Here is an 18,779-nt window from a genome sequence, read left to right as displayed (position 1 = left end):
CATTAACACTGTGCTCACAGCGCAGAAGTGTTTCAGACTTACTGGGTCTGAGAGAAGTGCAAATAAAAATCACTTATAGAAATAATGAACTAGGGGAGGTAATGATGACACATATGACAAACAAAGCAAATGTTATCTCCATGGTAATCTAGAGAAGTTCATTGCTGTCCTTTGGATTTTATGAGATATTTTTTTTTTCCGACAGGGAAAATTTGCTCGCCTACTCAGAGTGCCTGAAATAGAATAACGCTATCTCCACTCTTAAACAGGGGCTCATTCAAACAGAGCTGTGTTATTTCACACAATGAGAGTTCATCATCATTTTAAAGTTCACATTTCCCTATTATTATTATTTTTTACCCCTTCTAAACTTGATTATGCCTTCAGCTTTCAACCAGATTTCCCTCAGCTTTTCTGTGAAAAAGCTTTGGATGCTTTTGGTTTGTTGGGTTTTTTTGTTTGTTTGGTTTTTTTTAACAACTTTGAGAATTAATAGAAAACAGGAAAAGATGACTAGAGCATAGATTTGGTGTGTGTGAATAAAATATTTAAGTGTTTTGCCTAGTGGTACTGTTTAGCTTAAACTACGTTTCTGTTCTGAAAGAAGGAGTTAGGAGGAGCAAGGAGTTTGGGAAGGTATTTCAGGCCACCTAGACAACAAACCAGAAAATCAACAGGCAGACCTTCCTTTTTAATTATTAAAAAGCACTGATTTAAGTGCCATCCTTTTCATATGAAAAGCATTTGCAGGTGAAACATCGTTTCATTTTACAGGGCACTTGACTATGGCACAGTAAGCACTAGATGCAATAGGAAGTATCCGATCTTATTCGTCCGATCACTTGCTCCCACACTTTTCCTGCACCCTCTTTAATCCTTTTTGCATCCCTGTATTAACTTCTGAGTGATGGGAGGGAACCAGTTAGGCTGCTGGAGGAGGTCTCCTCTGCAGCCACGGAAGGTGCTGGCCTTGGGGCAGAGCACAAGCGTAGGATCTGTAGGGTAACCCGAGGTCTGGCTCCGGGTCCCGTCCTCACCCGCGGGGAAGGCAGCACAAAGACCAGATCAGTGCAGTGCTGAGCGGCTGCTGCCATCTTACTGAGTTCTCCTCAGTGCAGCCACAAAATCTACTCTAAGAATGATCCTTATAGACCTTAAACATTGCTTTATTTTCAAGTGAATGATCTAATATTTAGGATTTAAAAAGTCAGTACAGTTCGTTCAGGATTTCAGGGTAATTCTGTTAATTATCTTAAAAAAAGAAGAAATAGGCAAACCTTACTTTTTAAATCAAGGCATGATATTATTATAAACTTTTAATGTAGCAGAGCAAATACCTGAAATTCCATCTTTTTTTTTTAAGTGATCATTTCATTCAAATACTTTGCTTGCAGTTCCTCTAATAGGGATTCTGAGATTCAAAAGATAAAATTGATGGGAACCTGTCCTTTTGACATTCATACAAGTGTGTCTGTTTCTAAGATATCTTCATTTTCACTGTGTCCTTAAATTTACCATAACCTGACAGATTACAAAGCAAATTGTAAAAACTCCTTGTTGCTGGATACCAGCCTTCCAAAATGCTGAACACTTAAATATAATGAAAGCATCCCAGAAATGGTTGCAGCTGGGCTGCAGTATCTAAGTGTTCAGAACAGAGGAGGCATTTATTATAAAAAAACACATGCTTTTGTATATATTCCTCTTTTATGTAAGTGTATGGACCTGAATGTCCAGCAGTCCTGAATTTATTTTAATTGCAATATTTTTAATGGAGCTAGGAAGACAGACTGATTTATGCTGTGGATCAGAGTCCGCTTAAGGGGCTTCCCCCAAAGGCTTGCTCACGTGAATATTAAGTGGATCAGGCCCTCTAAAATCCTTTCTTCCAATGTCTGCAGAGACATCTCTCATTTAGCCCATATTCCTGCACTGCAGGGAAGCCACAGGACTTGTTGCCCCCTCCAAATGTGGGGGCACTCCTTCTCCAGTCCATTCTCTCCTCCTTTGCACCCCTTGAGGGATATCATTCCTGTTCCCTTTTGTCACCTTCACTGAACATGTGCTCTTGAGACCATTTGCTTTGTATTCACTGTGATAATAAAAACTCCCCTTAACAATAAGGGGAACATCCTCAAATGCAGCTGTGGCCAGTAAAGCGGTTGCACAGGGCTAGGACTCTGAAACTGCATTTTTTTAGAGGAAATGATAGCCATAGTCCACCTGGTCTCCAGACACAGCATTGGTCAGCCTTGTTTAAATTTCAGATTTTTTTCTTCCCTTTTTATGGTAGGGATGAGGAGAGCTTGTGGCCCCCGATAGCCAGCTGCTGTTCTGTGCTCCTGACAGCATCCTGGGGCCAGGAGTCCACCTTCTCCATCGTTTGCTACCTAGAGCTGGGTAGGAAGTTTGCCTGAAGATCCCCTTCGGCTCCTGACTTGGGAGCAATTATTTCAAGCTCTGCAGACCCACTGCTGCATACAGGGTTCACAAAAACAAGGTTGCATCCGCAATTGCAGGGAGTTTAAAAGAAAGCTGAGATTTTGGAGCACAATTTAGGCAGGAAGTGAAACATGGATTTGAGGAGCCGTAGCACTCACCAGACCTCGGTTTTAGCCAAGAGTCCATGTAATTTGAGGAAGTGCCTAATGGAAAGGACTTCCTGGCTGCAAAACAGATTTTGCTTCATTAAATACGTAAATTGGGCAAGGTTTTAAATCAAGGCAGAATTTATTCCCCAATTTTGGCAAGACAAGAAGATTTGAGGACTGATAAAATAAGGAAATATAGGAAACAATATCCTGCAGAAATCGTACGAAGGTCCAGGTGGCCAAGCGAAGGATGGCACAGACCTCACAGTAAGGTATACATTCATAAATCCAACTATAGCCCGCTGCTTCTTATTTTGCAGCTCTAATTCTCTGTCAGCTTGTATTGCACAAGGGCTATAGCAAAGATCATCTCTCCCTTAGGCATTGCCAAGTTTTTCATTACCATGGATATTATGCCCTTATTTTACACAGCATAAAAGTAATAGGAAAAGGCTAGGATGCAAATAACTTTGCATTTTCTTATGCTGACACAAACTGATTGTAGTAGCAAACGATTTATTTTCCTGTGGCTTTTTTTTCCACCCTGTCTGCCATATCTGCCCACACGAGGATCAACCACTAGAAATGCGACAGCATCTCAAACCCGTTGTCCATGGCATTGGGGGCTTGCAGAAAAGGGGGCTGCGGGGCTCTGCTGTTGGCCCCATCAGCATTCGCTGGTCACAGACAGGCCACTCACTGTTACAGAAGCTGGACTTGGACTTGCTGCTGTGCAAGGATGGTGGGAGCAACGGCTGCTGCTGAAGGGGACAGTCCCCTTTTTTGGTGCAGTGCCAATGTCCCCTCGCCTCAGAGGCGGCAGCTGGGGCAACCTGTCTGCGTGTCTGGCTGTGCTGGCATAGGACAGATTGACTGTGCACCCCTCCAACAGCCAGTCCCTCTCCCCTTCAGCAGAGGCAGTCGGCAGCAGAGCCAGCATTACTCCCCCACAGCCCTTTTGCTATTTCCGATAGTCTGTGCCACAGCAGCTGCTAATCCCACCGATGCCTAAACCAGCTTCTGAGTGTGCCCAGCCCTCGTCTTGCCTCAAAATAGAGCACGTATGTTTATGGCAGGAAAAAACGTTCAGCTGCTGAGGGAAGCAGCTGAGCACCCATCGCAGTGGGTGCCCCAGCCTTCCCCTGGCAGAAGTCGCTCAGCCTCGTGTATCTGCTCACTTTGCCAAGCACAGCACAGCCAGGAATCGCTCACTAAAACCTATCTCTGTGGCTTGTGGCTGTGAGCTGTATCTTCTTCACCGTCCCGGGCTTTGCCCTGTCCTCAGCTGATCTACTGACACGTTCATAGCACTATTTACAGTGGAGCCCATACTCGTACCCTGGTGCTGAAAATACCCACACGCTTGCCCTACTCGTAAATATGCCATTAAGAAAGTGCCTTTCAAAAGAGACCTCCAGGTTCTGCCTGGATACTGAGCTTTAAATTGTGCTGTCCTGTCTACACGGAGATCAAATGCTGCTTTTTGGGGTGAACTGCAAAAGAGGGATGTCCAAGGGAATATTTACTGAGTCAGACAGGGAATATTTTCTCCCACAAATAAATTCAAGCATTTGACAGAACGAATGAGAAATCCATTTCCCTAAGCATTTCCCTTACTGAAAATCCAAGCTTTGTTTGCCAAAAACTGCGCAGAACTAGAGGATTTTGTTTAAGTGAAGGGAAAGCCATTTCTGTTGATTTTGTGCTTGCAGGTGAGGGTGAGGAGGGGCTGCGTGTGTGCGTGTGTGTTTGTGTCTGCATGTACACTCATGTGTATGAGAGGGAAAGAAAAACGTAGGTACGATTTTATGATCTCCTACATTTATTTGTTTGTTCTGGCTATTTCCACCTGCTCTGCTATATTTGACCATGGTGAGAAATTCAATCCTCAAAGGTCCCCCAACTTCAGAGCAGAGCGCCCGTAGTTCGTGGTGTGCCAGCGCAGCCAGGCGGGCTCAGCCCAGCCCTGAGCGTGTCCTGCGGCTGCTGCCCCCCCGCCCAGAGCCCATTGCACCCCCTCTTCACCGAGCCATGGGGCTGAGGTGCTCAGGTTAACACAGCACAGCACACGGAGCTGGAGGTCCAGCTGCCTGCTGGAACTGAGTCTGTTTTCACCAGAATTTAGTCCTTCGTCCCCAGTGCACAGTGTTAACTTCTGGCCATGCCTTTATCGAAATAAGACATGCATACGTTTGCTCTTTCCTTTTTTGATGCACTCTTGACAACCCCACACCGTGAATTTAGGATCTGTATTAAATGCTGGCAAGCTGCAGATTTTCTTTTAATTAAATATGACCGTTTGGGGGTTGTCAGGCTGAAAAAGGCATTTATAATGGGTCATAATTCTTAGTTTATATTTTTGAAAAGAATAAAAATATTTCAAATTCATAATTCAGTTTTAAATTGGCTTCAGACAGTGACCATAAATACCAAACTTCAGCCTGAAGCAGACCAGAGTGTTACAGCCAAGTAATAAACCATTGGAAATAAGAGCCAGTTTGGCATTACTTCATCCTATCTCTGCATTTACACAACAGACTGGAAGGAGATGCTTTGGGTTATGATAACAGTACTTGAAAATTTTCTTAACTCCCTGTTATTTTTAGTCCTACGTATTGAACACAGAGTACTGTATTCAACTCATTATTACTTGTGTTCAATTTTAACGTATCCACGAATCTAAGCTATGGCAGAGCTTTGCTTTTATTTTTTTTTTTTAATTTGCCAGTTTACAAACCGGAATCTTCATTTTTTTGGAGACGTTTCTCTGCTTATAAATACTGCCACTATTAGCATGTATAGAAGCTTAAGCACAAGCAGAACATTCAAAGCAGCTCAATTTTGAAAGAACGGATTTAGGGCATAATGAATATGCTGTCATTTCATTTCATTTTGAAGTTATTTAACTCTGTTTTTTCAAACCCATTCTCCTCTCAAAAAGAAAAAAAACCCGATGAATTTTGAGTGGAAACATTTTGAGATGTTAATGAAGGTTTTTAACGTTTCTGAATTTCATCTTGCTCCTTCCCTTTGGTCAAAAATGTTAACTGACTTTGATCTGAATTTGAAAAAAAAAAAGTTTTGATTGTCTTGAAAAACTTTTTGCTTGTTTTTGGATTTTCTTTTTTTTTCTACTTATTGTCAGAAAAAGAACAAAAACAAATTAAGTATGTTCAACTCTATTCAGCAGACCCTGGCTTCTGCTCATGAGGCAGGTAAGTCACTTTAGCTCTCAGTACCTCCAATTCACCACCTTCAGAACGGGGGAGATACGTTGATATCCGCTGCGGATAATTTCTGAGTATTGGTGGAATTTGCTATAGAAGACTACGATAGTAGCAGTATTGTTCTATAGCACCTGCAGCAATTAATGTATGTGCGAATGGGCATTTTTTTGTTTGGTTCTGGTAATTATGGCTTAATTCTCTATCTAAGCTGCGTACTCTAAAGGATTAATTTTGCTTTCCATCTCTTTTCTCTCGTAGCTTTGTTTAACCTCATACCTGTGGGTTTACGAGTGGTGGCGATTCAGGGGGTTCAAACAAAATTGTATCTGGCAATGAACAGTGAAGGATACCTATATACATCAGTAAGTAAACATTTTTAATTTTGTTCTCACTGAAATGATGGTAAGAACTTAGTAAGTGAATAATTTACTGTTCTGAGGAATCTACTTATAACCTATAGAGATGGGATTTGCCAGCAAATTCGGTATAGCGGTGATATTCTGGTTTTAGCTTATTACTCTATTTCCATTACGAATATATGAATATATGCACAGAATCAAACCACAGTGCCTTTGATGCAAACTTTGATCCCAAAGTGAGAAATAAGTAAAAAACCACAACCAAAACCCCGAACAGAAAAGATGCTATCTCTTGGTCGCTGTGGACTGATGGCGCTAACCAGCGTGGAGTACAGAGGGAAAGGGACAACTTTGTGAATCACACACATGCCTGAACACGTTTTATATCTTCCCATATAATCTCTATTACTGTTATAAAGAGGGATTCGAGAAAGTCATTTTTTGTTTGGCCAGGATTTTCAAATACAAATGGAATTAGGTGCCAAAATCTTATGGCTTTAAGTGGCTGAGTGAGAAAAGAAATGTTTCATTTAGCGGTTTTGATGAAGAATGTCAGTTAATGATTTGCAGTGGCATTTCTCAAGAGAGCAAACGGTGTTTTTATGAAAAAAAGAAAAAAGGACATTTTTAAAAACAGACAATTTTTCAATTAAAAACATTTAGTTGAACTATGTTCAGGAGTTTTAATTATAAGGTCTTAATAGATTTTTCCCAAGGAGGAAAATAGAGGAAAATGTAATTTATTATCTACTACAAATTATTCTATTCTAAGAATGATTCCCTTAAGGTGCCTTTAATACTGATAACAATTAAGTAAACTTATTCAAATCTCTCATTTGTTTTACAATCCTGACAGCTGGGATAAGGGGCAGCTTTGCATATTTTTCCTCGTGTATCTGCCAGAGCAAAAGCAAATTAGAACTGGCTATGCTGTGGGACAAAGTAAAATTTCAGTGAACGGCATCAAACTCCACTTTTCATTTTGCTCTGGCTATTTGCTTAATGCGGTTAATCCACAGATCTGTTCGCAGGGCTGTAGCCACACAGCCAGATCGTGCAAAATCCCCTTAATCCCGTGTAGTCACGGTCCTGTGACTGCACAGTGTCATTTACATTTGCACTGCAAATGTACCTTTGACTGCACCGTGTGTTTTCATTTACATTAGCATCCTCAGCTGCGCTCCTTTCTGGCTGCCCACTCGCCGAGAGAGCACTGCGCCGTGCCAGCTTCTGCGGGCTCAATTCTTGCCTCGGGGAGCGTTACCTCGAGTCGCGTCTCAGGGTGGGATAGAGCGGTTTGTACATAAAGCAAAATTCCGTCACTGTGCTCAGCCAACGTGCTCGGTTTGAGTAGGTCAGTTCTTTCATTGCATACGTTCTGGAAGAACCAGATTTATTTTTGCAAAGATGCAGAAAATGGGATGGGGACAGATTCTGCCCCTGTTAACCTACAACGGAGCGGTAACTTCTCATTGTGAAACATAACCTGGAAGTCAAAGGGACCACTGAGAGAATGAAGTATCACTTCTAGTATCCCTCGATGTGAGGAGGAGTGGCAGAATATAACCCTTATTTTGATTAAGTCCAGCTTTTAGTTTGATAGGTATCTAGGCATCTTAGGCAGAGCTCAGAGATTCACTTTGATTGTAATTTTTGGTATTTGCATTGATTAGGGATAGTTCTTCATGTGGTCTCGTATGTTACCATGAATAGTGTCTTCCTTGAATCCTTCAGTATCTGCGAATTTAAAAGCTTATGACATTGCAAAATTAACTCGTGACATCCCTCTACTTTCCCCGTAGTAGAAGTGGTCATTTTTGTTTCTTTATTAGACAGCTATATTTTCTTACATTTATACTTTTATTCTTATTGGACCTGGTGGGTTTGGCGAGGCCTTAAACAGACTTCTGTCGTGTTGTTGTGTCCCAAATTCATATTTTTAAATACTCTTGACGAAGACGGGTGTCCATTTAATGTTGATCTACTTCTCCAAAGAAAGTTTCCACCCAGGTTCTCAATAATCTTGGGTTTATCACATGGTGCCCTCTGGTTTGGTTGTTTTGTCCTTTAAAATAATTGCAAGAAACTGTCTTGGTGGGCAAAACCTAGCTCATGTCTCTGTCGATGTGCCCAGGGAATGGACAAGGGCTGGTGAGGAGCATCTGCCCCTACTTCACTTGCTATGCAGAAAGGTTGCCAGAATTGCAGTTCCAGCACCATTTTTTAAGTGTTTCTAGTGCTTCTTTTGCTGATAATGGTCCTTTCAGCAAGGGATACAGTCTGACAGTCTGAAACATGGGAAATTAGTTCTATATTTTGGGCTGGATTCTTGGTTGATGTAAGTGAGTCCCAAGAGAGCTCAGCTGATTTATACCAGATGAACACCTGTTGAAGGGTTGTCAACAGGGAGTCCGGGGGACAGATCAGCTCAAGTAAATGACATCCATCTACAGATCCTGAGGGTTTCCAAGCCCTTACAGGGATGTGTTCCTGAATGGGATTTGTCAAGAGCAGACAGATGACAACATGGGATTGATCAGGAGCAAAAGCCCCACAAAACACTGTCAAATTCCTGAAGCAAGAATATAGGGAAAAACAGAAATGTACTTAAATTGTAGATAACTATAACAGATAGTTACGCTATTTCCAGAGAGAAATGAAATTAGCATTGATGATGCAATCTAACAGGGAGAGAGAATATTGTGGTCTATGTCATGATCACTTGCTTTTGGTTTTATTGCGACTCTAGCGCTTCAGTCATGCTTGTGTCTGTGCAGAACCGTTTCCTTCAGATTGCATTGCCGAAGGTTATAGATTCATTTGGTAAATGCTTTGAAAAACACCCTACTAACATGCCATCCCTGTTCCTCACCCCGTGCTACTGTCTGTGCCTTGCACCTGATAGCGCCTTTCAGCCTGAAACACTTCTAAACCACCGCGCCCGATAAAGAGGCCATTAAGCCCACGGCAATTACCCCACTGGTAAATAGGTAAATAAGACATCTGGCTTATGGGAGGACAAATGGAGGCTCAGCTCAGTGCTTTCCCACACTCGCACAGGAAAGCACAGACATTAGGGCTAACACACCAGGTGTCCCATTTCCATGTATCTTGGACTAAATTGCAATATTAAATCACAGTTCCTTTTCCTTTTAGTGACTGTGGTGAATTCCGGTGTTTTGTCCCCTGTGGTGTATTTTTTAGGTTTGGGCTGTGCAGCAACAGAATTGACTTAGTTGATTCTGAGTGTCCTGCATATGTAGAAAATATGTCCTAGCCACAATCCGTTACAGTTGTTGGTAGATGGAGAATATCTGTGGATCCAGTTTGCTAATTCGTTGAGCTCTGGCCTTGGCCTTGCCTCTTCCTCCCTAGCAGTCGGCCAGGGTGGAGATTCAGGTATCTGACCTCACAGGTAGTCTGCAGTGTGGTTTGCTTCTGATCCAGTGGCTGTACTCAAGAATGAGGTGAATATGCTCCATGAAGGGATCGGTGATGTATAATAAATCTGCAGAGAAAAGATATCTGTATTGGCTGCCAGAGTTTATAGATAGTTTGCGGCGTCTGTCAGTTAGAGCAAAAATAAGATCTTTAATGTAATGATAAAAGCTCCTCGGGGAGAAGGCAGCAACTCAGCTAAGCAAAAAAAAAAAGTTATTATGTTAAAATAAATATATAATTATCGACATTTGTTGTAGAAGTGCATTAAAAGTCCTGGACGGCAGGGAAGGGATGCGACCTTGGTCCTCCCCACAGCCTGCCGTGCCGCCACTGCTCGCCCCGACACACGCTGTGAGCAGTGTGTGCCTCATCTCCACACCGGCTGGAAAATGCATCTTCATAGCATAGAACGCCACCACATTTGAAATGTTTTTTTGTGTGTAGCCAGTTTCCTACCAAAGTCGATGGGAGTTGTGTGACTGCGTCTCCCAAGCTGAACCCACCCTTACGATTTTATTTGGAGGGACCTTGTCAGGAGCTATTTGAAGCCGTAGCTCTTCCTGCTGTATGCTGCTTGAGCATCCTTTTAAAATGAAAACACAGGCTTGCTTCATCCCTTCTTACACCAGTGTCATGCTGCTGTAGGTGACTTAAACAGTGTTATGGTACTGCTGTCTTACGTCTGCTGTCTTACGTAACCACATAATGAATCATGCCCTTTTGTATTTTAGAATGGCTTTTATTTTATCTTCTTTTTCTTTTTATGAATGACCGCATCTTTCAGATGACCGCCATATATACTACGCTTGAGTTTTTCAGGTTTCATACCCTATGAAACCCCAGTTTGGCTTTCCATTTCCCATCCCCACGCAAGGGCTGCCAGAAATGCCTGGCTCCCCAGCAGCACTTCATGGAGAGGAGCAGCAGGACAGAGCCTTTCCCCAGCTTGTCCCTGGGCTGAGTGATGCCCTCAGGGGCACACCCAGTGCATTTCTGCTACCAGTGGTCCCTGGGACCAGAAGCAGCCCCCGCAGTGTATGGGATCTGAATGTTGGGTCCTCAGCACCAGCTCTCCCATCTGCTCCCTCTGGGCTGCACTGCCACCGCTCGCTAAGGTAGACGGAGCCCTTGTCTAACAGTAGTCCTTTGCCCTGACAATGTGTGATAGTGCCCAGTCAGTCCCTCCCTCCTGCAGCCTTTCAACTCGTCTATTGGAAATCCAGAGCACCCAGCATTTTGTCGGATGGGTATTAGGAAGTATGCTCCATGGCAGAGTTGTTTATGCTTGCTTTATTAGCTGTTCCAGGATGTCTAATATGTTTGAGTTAATAGAGCTGCTGTACGTGGCTTAATTTTGCCATTTCTTGTCTGATGCACTCGGTACAGAGTTAGCATGGGTTTAAGGAGCACCTTGATATAATACCCTGTGCAGAATTTTATATATAATTTACCCTAAGAGAGCATTCAGCTAACATTGTCCTCTGTATGTAAAATAGATTGTCATGTATAAGTTTGGTACCTGCACAGAAAGTAAATATTGTATGAAGCGTGCACGTTGATTATAGCCAAGAGAAGTGAAATGTGATTAAATTCTCAGAGTGATTCAAAAATTGGTTTTGGTGAGTTGGAGAGAAGAGAAGTTTGTGCATATTTTAATACTGAGCAGTGCAGTGGAGACCTGCTGCAGCTAATGGGAATGGCTGGGGCATTTATAATGAATCACTGGCAAAGAGCATTTTTCCACCTCAGGGAAATAGCACAAACCAAGAGATAGGGGAAATAATCAAAAGCTTCATCTAGTTAAATTTGCATGTCAGTATAAATCATTTTTTACCATGAATGCTCAAGTGCAGACTATACCTTAATATAGTTCGTTCTCTTCAGTGATAGGGTCTTAGATACAGCTGCAGCACATTTTTCTTTTCATTACAACACCTTGCTCTGCGCTGGATAAATGTGCAACATCCTCACAGCGAGGAAGGCTGCTCTGGCCCTCCCGCGCCCCGGCGTCGTGCTGACAGCCCTGACTGCTCCCGCTGCCCCACAGCAAAGGTGGGAGGGGGGGCAGGCGAGGTGTGGGATCAGCGCTGGCACCGTGCTCTAAGAAGGTTCCCAGGCGTTGTAGGACCAGCCCGAACTGATAAATGTTTTCTGACACCTTCAACCATGGATACTGCTCTAAATTATGCCAGCAGCTAAGCTTAGCAGATGCAAACAACTGTACTTTGGTTCAGTCTTACAGCAGTGTTGCAGCACAGAGGTGGATGCTGGCCAGTGCCTGGCAGGGTGGAAGCCTGGTGGGTCTCCATGCAGCATCACAGGCTCCTGATAACACTGCCTAGACGGGCACTCCCTGGCTCAGGCTGTGCTCACAGGCCCAGCCCATTACCAGGGAATCTGACTGTGAGTTTTCGGGGTTGGTTGTGAGCTGGGTTGTGCCTAGCAGTGTAGCTGCAGAGGCTGCTGCTCACAGACTTGTCTCCCACTTGCTGAAGGGACCAGCAGCCTGTCACTGAGCTTGCTGTGGCAGTCTGGCCCCGCTCTGTGATGTTGGACGTTCCTGGGAGTCGAGTCCCTGGGGAGGCGGAGTGGTTTCCTGCAGCAGGTCTTCCTTAATGAGATGTGTGCTGGTCTTTCTTAATGATATGTGCTGTTGCCGAGTGGTGGGGCGGAGAGATGGGTGCTGTTTTGTTCAGGTGCTTGTCTCTGCTGGGATCAGTGTGATTCCAGATTTCAGGCGACAGACTGCCTGCTGTCTCCAGCACAGAAGGGGGGAGGGCATCACCCTCGCATGGGAGAATTATTACGAGACTCAGCAAGCTGAAAGTCTTGGACCTCTTACACTGCTTTTCTCTACAAGTCATCCCTCAGGCATCTGAAATCCACAGAGGTGCAACTGTGCATCCATCCCTCACTGCAGGTGGTGGGAGCTGAGGATACTCAGCACCTTCTGAGATGAGGCTTCATAAGAGGAGCCCAAGCATGAGAAAGTGATACTTCAGGACTGTGCACTGCAGAGATCCTGACAGACATGCAGGTAGACGCCTGTGTGATGGTTTCTAACGTAGTGGCTGTTAAAAATCAGTAGTGAAATTGCTGTTTGTGCAAGAACAGTTTCAATGTCCTAATGAGATAAATGACATATATGTGAAGTAGATAAAAGACTAAAAGTGCATCCACTCTCTTTGTTAGTCATTTGCCAATCAATGCCAAAGTCCTGGAGTGAAAAGACAGAAAGGCTTTATAAGCTCAGACTTCAGATGTTGCTCAGAGCAGAAGTTTGGGACTCGGCAAGCTCAGAAATGTGGCTGAAATGGCAATGTAGCTCATAAGGCCCAGTTTTTCAGTCCATTGCGCTGCTCACTGGGGTCACAGTGACACAAAACCAGCATGATGCCACAAAAAAGCCTTGGCAGAATTTGGAGCTGGACCCGAGTTTGATAGTTTGGCACCTGGACCACACACTGCTTGCTTCCAGCATCGCGTTTCGGCCCCATGCCAGCAGACAAGGAATACTGAGTTCCAGGACTTCCAGGCTACTCACAACTCTTCACCGTCACGTTGCAAAGCATGTTTGGCAAGTGAGAGTTGTAAGCAGATAAGGACTTGAGCAGACGGCGTGAGTTGCAAAGTGCGAGAATAAAAGCATTGCCAGGTTCTCGGCGTGTTCAGTTGGGACTGTATATTCAGATGGCCAAACGACGGATTACGTTGCTATGATTCAGCAGAGCCAATGAGAAATGTGCCGCTTTTCTCTCCTAAATTTGGTGCGGGTGCTACGTGTTGTGACCAGTGGCGTAGGTGCCTGTGGGGTGGTATGTGTTCCTGCTCCCTGTAGGGCTGGGCTCTTTTGCAGTTTGCTGGGAAAATATGTATGTTAGTATTTATGTGGATTTTTGAGTTGTTGCTTTTTTTTCCTGATACGTATGAAATATCTTCAAGATCAGAAGATAACTTTCCAAACTTACCCTGGTTTTTAGAATGTGGCTTAATTAAAAGAAAGTACCATTTTGAAACATCAGCTTCTTTCCTGCGCTTGCCTTTCCTTCTAGAAAGCTGTCTGCCTTCCCTTCTTCTGCCCAGAAGGGCTTCCCCTCCCTCTCGTGCTGCAGGTTGAGCTAATGAGCAGCTCTTGTCACAGTGACTCAGCAGCGCTTCTGCCTCGCTACACTCGCTCTGTAACCTGCCGACGAGATGGCTCACCCCGATGGCACTCGCAGCCTGCTGCTAGCTGTAAATGCCCATGTGAAGATGAACATCTAAACAAGGATGCTGGAGCAATCAAAGACAGTCTCCAAGGACTCCCCGAACCAACAGGAGTTGGTTGGTACTGGAAAACAAACTCAGAACTTGAGTAGAAACTAACCCCAGGTGACACTGAAACACAAGGATTCAACACATTTATTAAATCTGCAGAAAGTGTTTTCCACTCAGCACATCGTTCAGCTGGGGAACTCGTTGCAATTGGATGCCGAGGATCCACATTTTTGTGGGTTCCAAAATCATTTAGGCGAATTCTTGAAAGAAAAATGCTGCAAAATACAATGATGTCATGTTTGGCTTAGAAATGTCCTGAATCATAGCTCACCAGAGGCTGGGGAAGTGTGCTGGGAAAATATTGGGATAAAAGTCCCTTTTTTTATACTCTCCCATAGGCATCTGCAGTTAGCCAACGACAAGCCAACGGCTTGAGAAAGATGTGCCCTCACTGGTCAGTCCTGTTGCTGCGTCCCGTTGGTGTTTTCTTTATGGGTTAGTTTTCAGGAGGCTGTTGGTGCTCTGATGAGAAATACCCAAAAGCGTTAGTTAACCCTGGTTAAGGATATGCAGGAAAAAAAAGTGGTTGTGGTGAGAGTACGGGACTGGCGTGAGAATGGGCTGCAGGAAAAGTTGAACGAGGAGATGGAAGTGTGCCTGTTCCTGCATGTGCCTGTTCCTACACCTGTTCTTGTGTGTGCCTGTTGCTGCAGGGCAGGACCCAGAGCTTTGGCTGTTGCAGCAGTGCTAGGACAAACAAAATTTGGCAGCTCCTGTGCTAAAAGTAAGTAAAGGGCAGTTCAGTTCCCCAAAATGACTATCCATCAACCCAGGCTGGCATCATCAACAGATCTGTCACATGGAGGTATTCAGAGTGACTTTATTAAACACATTTTTGTGTCTTTTTATCTTCACGTAGCCCTGCAGTTGCAACAGTGCTAAGAGGAAGTTAATTCAGTTCTGTTCCTACTTGGCAGCCTCAAGAGAAATGTTTACTGCTTTCTGGCCGTTTACATCCTTGCAAACCCACTGAAAGCATCCTTTTCCTGGCAGAACTTTTATTGCAAGTGATGAGGTGCGAAAACTGGGAATCCAGCTTGACTGTAAAAGTTCAAATTGCATTTGCAGTGTTGTCAGTCAAAAGGCATCTTTTGAAAAGTCTTCTAGGCAACACTGATGGGGAGTCAGTGGGCAAGAAAAAGGAGTCGTTACCCCCAAGATTCTGAGTTTTATGGTTGCTTTTGGGAACTGCAGCACAACTGAAGGGGGTTTCCAAAGGAAACTCTGTTACTTTAGTCGCAGAGAGCCTGAATGCCATCCTCTTGGCATGACTTCCCAGTACTGAAACCAGAGACACCTGTACAACTCCTAGAAAGCAGGAAAAACATGATGTGTGGTACAGAAGCAAGGCAGGGACAAAGGAAACAGGAAAGTTGTCATATTTAGGTTATGTCCTTGAAGCCTTGGTTTCAGAAACTAACTTTTCCATATATAAGCTAATTCTTGGAGGTAGGCCTGCTGAATTCCTGGATGGAAAATCTAAAAAGGGTCTGGGAAAGAAAACAATTCAGTCGAATAAAAATTTATCAAGAAACTCGCATTTCCATACTGAACTGCTTTCATTAGGCAATCTAGGATTAACAAAGGAATCCAAAATTTAGAATGGATTAGGGAGTCTTTGGATATAATGCCAATTTAACAGTTTTTACCAGCAGGTTGGATGGTTTAAATAATTGAACAGATAGGATCTTTCATATTTTACATTCTGTGGATGCTACAGGTGCTATCACATAGTTTTTCATTTTTGTAATTTTACCCAAACAGCACTGAATATCGAGCGGTACAGTTCTTCTAAAATTAAATCCACTGGGGAGCTAAGCAAAACAGGCATGATAATTGGTGAAGTACCGTTCTGTTTATTTAAAGCCTCAGGAGGTATCTAAAAATCAGAGCTAGTTTCGGAAGCGCAGCACAAGAGGCTGTCTGCTTTATGAAGCAGTCTTCCCCTTTCCTTACTCTGATGACACTGAATGCACATTAATTAGGGAGTCAATTTAGACCCTCCATCCTCATCCACAGAGCATTTTCAGATGTTAAAAAATCCTATTACAAGATAGCAGTGTTCCTCTTGAACCTGAGTGTTGGTGGGACCTTCGTTTGAGCTGGCTGGGAATGGGCAAACCTCAAAGGACTTGCGAGGGCATGTTTCCTCGAACAACTCCTCCAGAACCTAATGTTTTATCAAAATGGGCCTAGCAAACTGAAAAGAGTGGGCTGTTCCTCACCCTGCCAGTACTCGTGGCCTCCAACTAAACTGGAAGACCTGCTGTATTTTTAAAATGAAGATATCTCATGGAGCTGGTATGCAAATTAAAAGCAGAGTTTCATAAATATGAAGGTTTCAGTTCAGGTTTTAGGCAAAAGTTCACATCAATTCTCATTCCATTCTCGTTATTTCACACCAGCGTGCTCAGATCTAGAGGAGCATCTGCTGCCAGCTGAGCCATATTGACACTGACAGAAGGCACAATAAGCTCAGAGTAAATAAGTTGAATGATCTGAAACAGAACAAAAAGCCAAAGAAATTCTAATAAGTGGAATAGACACAGTTCGAAGTGCAGATCTCTTCCCTTCACCTGATGAACTAAGAGTTTAATGGGCTTGATATTGCAAACCCTTTCTCATGTAAGTAATCCTTACTCAAGCAAGCAGTTTCATTGACTGCCTGCCAGAGGAAGAATTAATTTATCTGAGTAAGATTTTCAGGATCTGGACAGGACAGCCATTGATTTGCAACATGAAATTTCTGTGTGATTAAAAAATGAACAGAGCATTTAGGAGGAAGCTTAATGACTAAAGTAAGTCCCTGCTTGCCTGGAGACGGGTCCCAAGGCCTGGAACAGTTATCAGGAATAGGGAGAGCAGCAGACCCCAGTCCTGGATGCCCAGAGGGTTTGTTCAGTGTCATGGGCAAGACTTGAGGTCTTGGCTTGCAGCCTTCTCTGGAACTGAATGCCCAGGGCTTCATTTTGAGCCATGCTTTCCTATGAAATAGTTCAGCAAGTGCAGAAGCAGGTGTTGTGTTGTTCACGATCCCTCTCTTCAAGCGCCTTACACTTTTGGACGTTTGCTTTTAGGACTTAAAATTTTCTGGCAGACCGTATGAAAATCTCTTGTTCTCCAGGTGCGGGGGAATGTTAGCAGCAGGCTCTTTCTGCAGGGCTATCATGGCACCAGGAGCGTTGTGATAAGGTTCACCAGTTAGTACAGCATACTTTCTTCTGACACCTTTCTGTGAAAGGCAGTGCATGCCTGGTGTCACGGATGAGCAAGGATGATTGAGTTTATGTTACCACCATTGGGCGTCATGAAACTGGAGCCAACTTCACTCACCTATTTTTGAAAATCTTGACTTTAATTTATGCTTTAGCTGCCTCTGTGTGAAACAAAGATTTAATGTGTATTCTAGACAGAGAGGCTGGGAGCTTGCTCCATGGGCAGTAGAGTTCAGCACAGATTTCCTTAGGCTTTTTCTTGGGAAAATTATTGCAGCTGTGATAGAAAAGACCTGAAAGAGCTTTATGCAAATTGTTGATTTCTACCACATTAGTTAATTGTTTCCCAAATTTGCATTTCTAATCAGTGAGATGCCAAAAAACACTTGTACTCTCTAAGTGTTGCGCTAACAGTTTATATTTCCTTTAATTATGCTTGTAGGGACAATACCAGAATGGCAAGCATTTATTATAACTTGCAGCTCTTACAACTAAACTATAAATAATATTTTTCTTCACAAAATTATGTCCAGCAGCGGTGGCAGGGAGAGGGTATTCCCTGCTCATCAGCCGATAGCCATTGCACTGATGATATATCTTCCCGAACAGCACTGATTTGATAGCACTGAAAGCCCGAGTTTATGCACCATCTCTATCGCAGAGCCCAGGCAACGCTGTGTTTAGAGGCCACACAGTAATTTCCCCATGGTGAATCCCTGAAGATCTTGAAATTTTCAGCTGAGAAGGAGGCAGTCTTGATCTGCATGTGGCTTGGGAATAGCTGTACTAAGGAAACCAACCTCCTTTTCTGCTGTTAACCGAGAAGATGAGTACAGTCACCCTGGCTTGGCTGTGAATCACCTGACGAAGCTTCATTTGCTACCCAACGGCAAACCGTCTGCACTTGCAGCCCTTCATTTCATTATCACAGGAATGACAGTAAAAGAAGACAAGTGATTTTTTCCCTCTCATTTAATACCAGGCTTTCTGTTGTTGAGCTGTTTTGTTTCCCTCCGGCTCTGACAGTCTTCTAAACAGCAGTTGCTTCTCTTATGAAACAATTGGAGTTAATGTGGGTAATTGTGATAGTTATGGCCTTTACTTTTTGATATAGCAATTATCCAGTCTGTACTTTCTTACTGAGTCAAGCAATGTTGGTAAAATTAAGTTGTCATTAGACTGATCTCTCTGGAGACTGTTTGCTACAGAAAGGCCAAATCCGAGCATCTCTACTCTTTCTCAAAACAAATGTTGAATAATCTAGAATTTAAAGTTTCCTGTGCCTTGGACCCACTCAGGTCATACCTCCCACATATCCACATCACTGTGTCAGCTGCAGCAAGGTCACGCACATTATGAAGAGAAGAATTTGGTACTTTGACTACTGTTTTGGCATTTTTAAAGCTCTGTTGGTAGAGAGTCTTGTGAGGTTTTACAGGTCATGTAGTTCTTAAACCCAAATCAAAGCACTTCAAGGTGAGGTAGAAGTTTCCATTTCTGTAGGACAGCAATAAATACAGAGGATATGTAAATAGCCCAAACTACTCGTATGAGTAGAGTATTTTGTGAGTTTATATTGGTTACTTCAAAAATGGATAAATATATTTTCCTTCCACCTTCCCGAAAAGT

At 43.4% G+C, this 18,779-nt stretch overlaps 1 protein-coding gene across 4 annotated transcripts in view; it reads left to right on the top strand.

Annotated features, from left to right (window-relative positions):
* The window catches only part of FGF13 (fibroblast growth factor 13), a 264,038-nt gene that overhangs the window by 202,800 nt on the left and 42,459 nt on the right, over positions 1 to 18,779 (top strand). For all 4 annotated transcript variants that reach the window (XM_076346964.1, XM_076346960.1, XM_076346963.1 and 1 more), the window contains one exon: positions 6,077 to 6,180. In XM_076346964.1, the coding sequence (XP_076203079.1) occupies positions 6,077 to 6,180 (104 nt within the window). The remainder of the gene's footprint in view (positions 1 to 6,076; positions 6,181 to 18,779) is intronic.

This window comes from Aptenodytes patagonicus, chromosome 9 (genome assembly GCF_965638725.1).
Source record: "Aptenodytes patagonicus chromosome 9, bAptPat1.pri.cur, whole genome shotgun sequence".
NCBI lineage: Eukaryota > Metazoa > Chordata > Aves > Sphenisciformes > Spheniscidae > Aptenodytes > Aptenodytes patagonicus.
Note: the sequence above shows the minus strand (reverse complement) of the source record. Positions and strands in the feature narration are given on the sequence as shown.